This window comes from Stegastes partitus, unplaced genomic scaffold (assembly GCF_000690725.1).
Source record: "Stegastes partitus isolate 25-593 unplaced genomic scaffold, Stegastes_partitus-1.0.2 Scaffold1236, whole genome shotgun sequence".
In the NCBI taxonomy this organism is placed as follows: Eukaryota; Metazoa; Chordata; class Actinopteri; family Pomacentridae; genus Stegastes; species Stegastes partitus.
The window spans coordinates 1-5,006 of NW_007578967.1; the positions used below are offsets into that span (position 1 = coordinate 1).

General features: G+C 40.2%; 1 protein-coding gene across 1 annotated transcript in view; it reads right to left on the reverse strand.

Annotated features, from left to right (window-relative positions):
• Positions 1-2,279: 2,279 nt before the first annotated feature.
• LOC103369073 (zinc-binding protein A33) overlaps positions 2,280-5,006 on the reverse strand; it is a 6,982-nt gene continuing 4,255 nt past the window's right edge. Inside the window, 4 exon segments of the mRNA XM_074465733.1 lie at positions 2,280-3,437; positions 4,173-4,294; positions 4,386-4,408; positions 4,691-4,989. Coding sequence (XP_074321834.1) covers positions 2,908-3,437; positions 4,173-4,294; positions 4,386-4,408; positions 4,691-4,989 — 974 coding nt within the window. The 3' untranslated portion in view covers positions 2,280-2,907.

Here is a 5,006-nt window from a genome sequence, read left to right on the forward strand (position 1 = left end):
CTCTTCACTGGGAAAATGTCAAAATCATTATCTATCTTTAGAGAGCTTAATCTGTAAATCAAATGACTCATGTTTTGAATTTGTTGTATAAGGTAGCTGCCATCAGAACTTGTGTTTTGATAATGCTCCACTGTTTAGCATCCTTTGATGAGAAAGGTCCCAGGTGTTACCATAGATACAGCGACGTCCCCTACAGTGCGTAGCACCTGACACCCTACGGTGGAGCATACTAAAATAGTTTTAATCAATCTGATGAGCGGACGTATCATTTACAATCAATTCTGCTTCCTGACGAGGTTTATATAAGCTTTGAAATGAAAGACAGCAGGGGAAATGGCTACCTCTATACTATGTTGGTTAGTCAACCTACTCAGAACAAATTCTTGTCAGGAGAAAACCTGCATCACTTTGTGTGGACATTTATATGGCCTGTCATTAAGCCCACATCTCTATAATGAGACAGGAAAAAGTCACTACTGAGTCATTACTGAAGCAAGAGGAGGAGATGGAAAGAACTGTTTTCTCACCTCCTCCTTAAATGTTCTTGCAGTATGAAAACTGAATCAGCCGCAGCAAACTGTCTCCCGAGGTTAAATAAGGATGTTGGACCAGAACGGCGTAGATGATGAGATTGAGAGAACAACAGGAAACAACAACCCTCTTGAGAAACCTCTTTTTCCTCTAGTAGCAGTCTGGCCACGGCAAAGAGCCAGACCCTTGAGTATTTCTGACAGATTCATGTTAATGTTCCGAGCTTGGTCATTTAGGTGCCAAAATGAGACCGTTTAACAGCCAGTGAACATACAAATTTGAGTTTGAGAAGGAAACTGAGGAGCAATGACACTGCCAAGTGACAAAAATAAATAAGACATGCAATGTTTGACAGTAACCTTAGCCGATATCAAAAGGATCTCATACAGTGGGTTTTGACTCCACTGTGGGAAAACCAAACTGGACAGCAACAATCTAATGACAGGCCAGTAACACATGTAACGTTCCCTAACTATCATATTAATATATGATGCTTTGAAAGTATACAGTCTATCAGACATATCTACTGATTAAAGTGGAAAATAAAAGGTTTAGAAGAAATAAAACAGCACAAAAATAAAATGATTTTCCTCTTTTAATCTCATTGTAAAGTATGAGAAACACGAAGCACATTTATAGGAGGTGACGGGCCAGAAACAGGGACCTACAGGATTTTTCCCTCGCAGTTTACATTTACTAAGACACAAACGCAAAAACTGCTAAGCTGAATACAGGAATGAAATTCTGCAATAAAAAGTACACATATGTAATAAATGGGGTACATTGTCTTTGACAAGACATTTATCAGTAAATACTCAAAGTTAAAGAATTTTTCAGTCCAAACATATGACACCCTGAGCAACTTGAAATCGGCTGCCAGACTAGCCAGTCTCAAATATTATCACTCATGCCGTTATGTCTTTCTACTTTGCTCTTCAATACAACTACTTCAAAAAAAACAAAAAAAGTACAAAGTAGATGACAACATTCCAATTGTGGATCTGTACCTGCACAAGCCATAAAATCACCCCAAAACGAGCCCAGAATACGTCTGCTCAAATAAAATAAATGTTAAAATTATACATTTAGAAAGGAAAAATATATATAACATACACATTCTTAAGTTTCAAATCAGATAAAACAGCTTTAAATGACCAAAAGTATTACAAAACAAATACAAAAAAAACACAAAAAAAAACCTCACACTGGACTGAGTTGGATAACAGATCCAAAAATGTTAGGACCAACATAACCAGTAATTAATACGCTAAAGCAGGGCTAGAATAAAGAATATACTGCTAGTAATTAAAAATGTACAAAAAAACAAAACAAAAATGTAACAAAACCTTCATACAGCCTTTCACAGGTTTTCATTTTCAACAGGTTGACACTGTGTATGCCGACAGTCATCGATGGAATGTCTAAAAGTAAAACATCTACAAATGTACACAAGTGACAACATATTTGGGACATGGCTATAAAGCTAAATAGTTTTCTGTAAGAATAATTGAAGAGTGTTTGCTTTGTCTTATATCGGCTCATTCCCACACACACACACACACGCACACTGATAAACGGTTTCACCTGTATAAAGTGTGTCCAACACAGCAAAATGCCATGTCTTCACGCCTTGAGTATCACAAAAGTAAGCTTGAAAATGTGACTCAGGGCACTATGCAGATGAACTTGCAACAGTCCAAAAGAGCCAATTTATAGAATTAAAAATGAGGATACAGATATTTTTTTTAAAAAAAGGTTTAAGATAAAACTTGTACTGACATTAATACCCACAAAACAACCAACGCCCACCATTCATTCCTGGAAGAGCTGAAAGCCCAGTACAAGATGGCCAAATTGACTGTTTCTTAGTCTCAAATTAATGAGGGAGCCCTACAACTATCAATGTGATAACTACTCTGGCACTGCCTGGCAAAAACTTCTAACCAATATGACTTAATGTACAGTGGTGTGACATAGTGGTTGCGAACAGGAACTGAGCTGTATATGCTCTGCTCAACAAGAGCATCTAGGGCATCTGCAACCCAGCCAACACAGTGATATAGACAGCAGAGCACCTCTCCAAACCCCCAGCCACAGTTGTCAAGTGTATAAGCCTACAGTGTGTGTCTAAGTTGAAACATACCAAATTTCACTTCAGTCTGGCGAGACCCCTGGTACTTCTTACTCAATGTAAACCTTATTTTCTAACACCAGTAAGAACAACAAGTAACAGCTCTAATGCGTACAGTACATGGCTCCGAGGGTCGACATCACCTCATCGCTCCAGCCTGTTCTATGAGATAAAGCCTTGCCGACGGGCAAATCTGGAAACACAGCCATGAGTTTACTCTTCGCTAACAAAATTTAATAACCATCTCAATAGTAGTGGCATATTTGCAGCCTGCTGCCTGGATCATTCTTCCCTGGGCTGAAGAAAGGGTAGACGGGCTCCTCAAAGCAGGTGTCAAACATGTACAGTCTCTTCATTGTTACAGCGTCGTAGAAACTAAGACGCCCGTTGTCGTAGTCCAGGAACACGCCAACGCGAGGAGAGTTCCAGTAGTCGGCCACCAGAATGCGCCCGTCCTCCCCGTTGGCATACAGTCGGTCCTGCAGACACAGGCTCCAGTATCCTGCGGAGGGAGTGAGACTGACGAAACCCTTCCTGTTGCTGCACTCTGTGGTGACTCCCAGGTACCACACACCTTTGTCCCTCACATCCACCTCCCAGTAGTGTTGGCCGCTGGCGTACTGGGCCGTGGAAAGGACGCCACAGAATCGGTTGAAGCGGGAAGGCAGGTCCGGCTCCTGGCTACGAACACGGCCCTCCTCCACTTTGGTGTCAAAGTCTGAGATAAGCAGGTTTGGGTGAGCGGTGTCGGGGTCTAAGGTGAGGTTCTGAGGCACTGCACAGAAAGAGACCATAAGAGATTGGTTTGTGCTGAGCTGAAGCTGGCAGTATATTTGTAGGAAAAGAAAAAAAAAACTCCATCATGGCATTTTCTTCCAAGAAAAGTGACAGATTTACAAACTAGAAAGAACTGCAATTGGCATCCACAGCAATAGTGTAAGCAGGATGTTCAGGCACTTTGTTCATTTTAACTGCAAGCACAGCGACTCTTCCTGCTAGGACCAGTTAGTTATGTTTGAATGCCAGTCCTTTAAGCTTCATTTGCTTCTACAATTGATTTAATTCTCCTACAAACAGCTGTATCCAAATTGTTTGTGCATTCATAGTATACGCTAGATACTTGAAGCAAAGGCGCTTATTATGTTGCGTAATATGCATGATGAACCTTTTGCTTCCAATCAGATATGACCTTTCAAACACCGGAGGAACACTACTGTTTGTAATGATTGATTTCAATTATCACTGTGCTGAAAAATATTGATTAGGATATAAATTCTCTTCAGTTTGAGACACAACTTCTGTCTTTTTTCAGAAGCTATTGGATTCTTTGAACCCAGAATATTCTTGCAGTGATGAAGCAGTGCTAGCTACTATGATGCTCACAGTAAATTTAATATACATAAATAAAATGTCATAACCTTGTTGCCTACTAGTTTTGCTGTTAGCTTTACACTTTAACTAGCAACTCTTTAAGTGTGTTCAGTGCATGCTTGCTATCGCGTAAACTCACTGGTGTGCAGCACGTGCATCATCTTTTTCCACATGATGAGCTGAAAAGGCCCTGAGAAGTCTGTAAATTCAGTCTGACAATTAAGCGGCTCAACAGGTGTGAAAGGCTTGCAGTGAATCACTCTGTGGAATAAAACAATGAACGAAAAAAAATTACAAACGTTCACTTTGTAAAATTCAATTATACTTCTTACAAGAACTGAAAGCTACTTACTCATTGAATGTCTCAGCAAGGCTCTGTTGAAGCAAAAAACAAACAGAAAAAAAAACACTTATGTTGATCTCATTGTCAAAGAGCATTTTGTTTACAGTCGGTGGTGCTTTTAATGTGTTATAAGTTACATAACATGTTTTAGAAGTTTTGGCTCACACCAATAAAGAGCATAAAAGACATGCACCTCCCACCTTCTGCCATTTCAGGGATACCTTTTCAAAGAATAAATCAATTCAGCGCAGCAGTTTTGATCCTTCTTGCACACTGAGGAGCTGTTTATTAGACAGTTAATATGTTCAACTGACCTCAAAGCTAGTTTTCCCACTGATGTGGCTGTGGATATCAGCTATAGCTTTGTCCACAGCTGTTGCTTCTGTCTCCACAATCTTCATATTGTCATCTATGACAGCCATGGTGGCCACTTCCTCAGCATCCAGGCTCTCGAGCAGGCAGTCCCTCTCATCGAGCAAGAACTGGACCAAGCCACCAACGTCTGCTTCGATCTTTTCTTTGAGTCTCTGCTTCTTCAACTAGAGAACAGAAACATTAGAAGGATTATGGTGTTATCACATTACATTTCCAGTCAAATTTACATCTGCACATTTATATACTCAGAGGGTT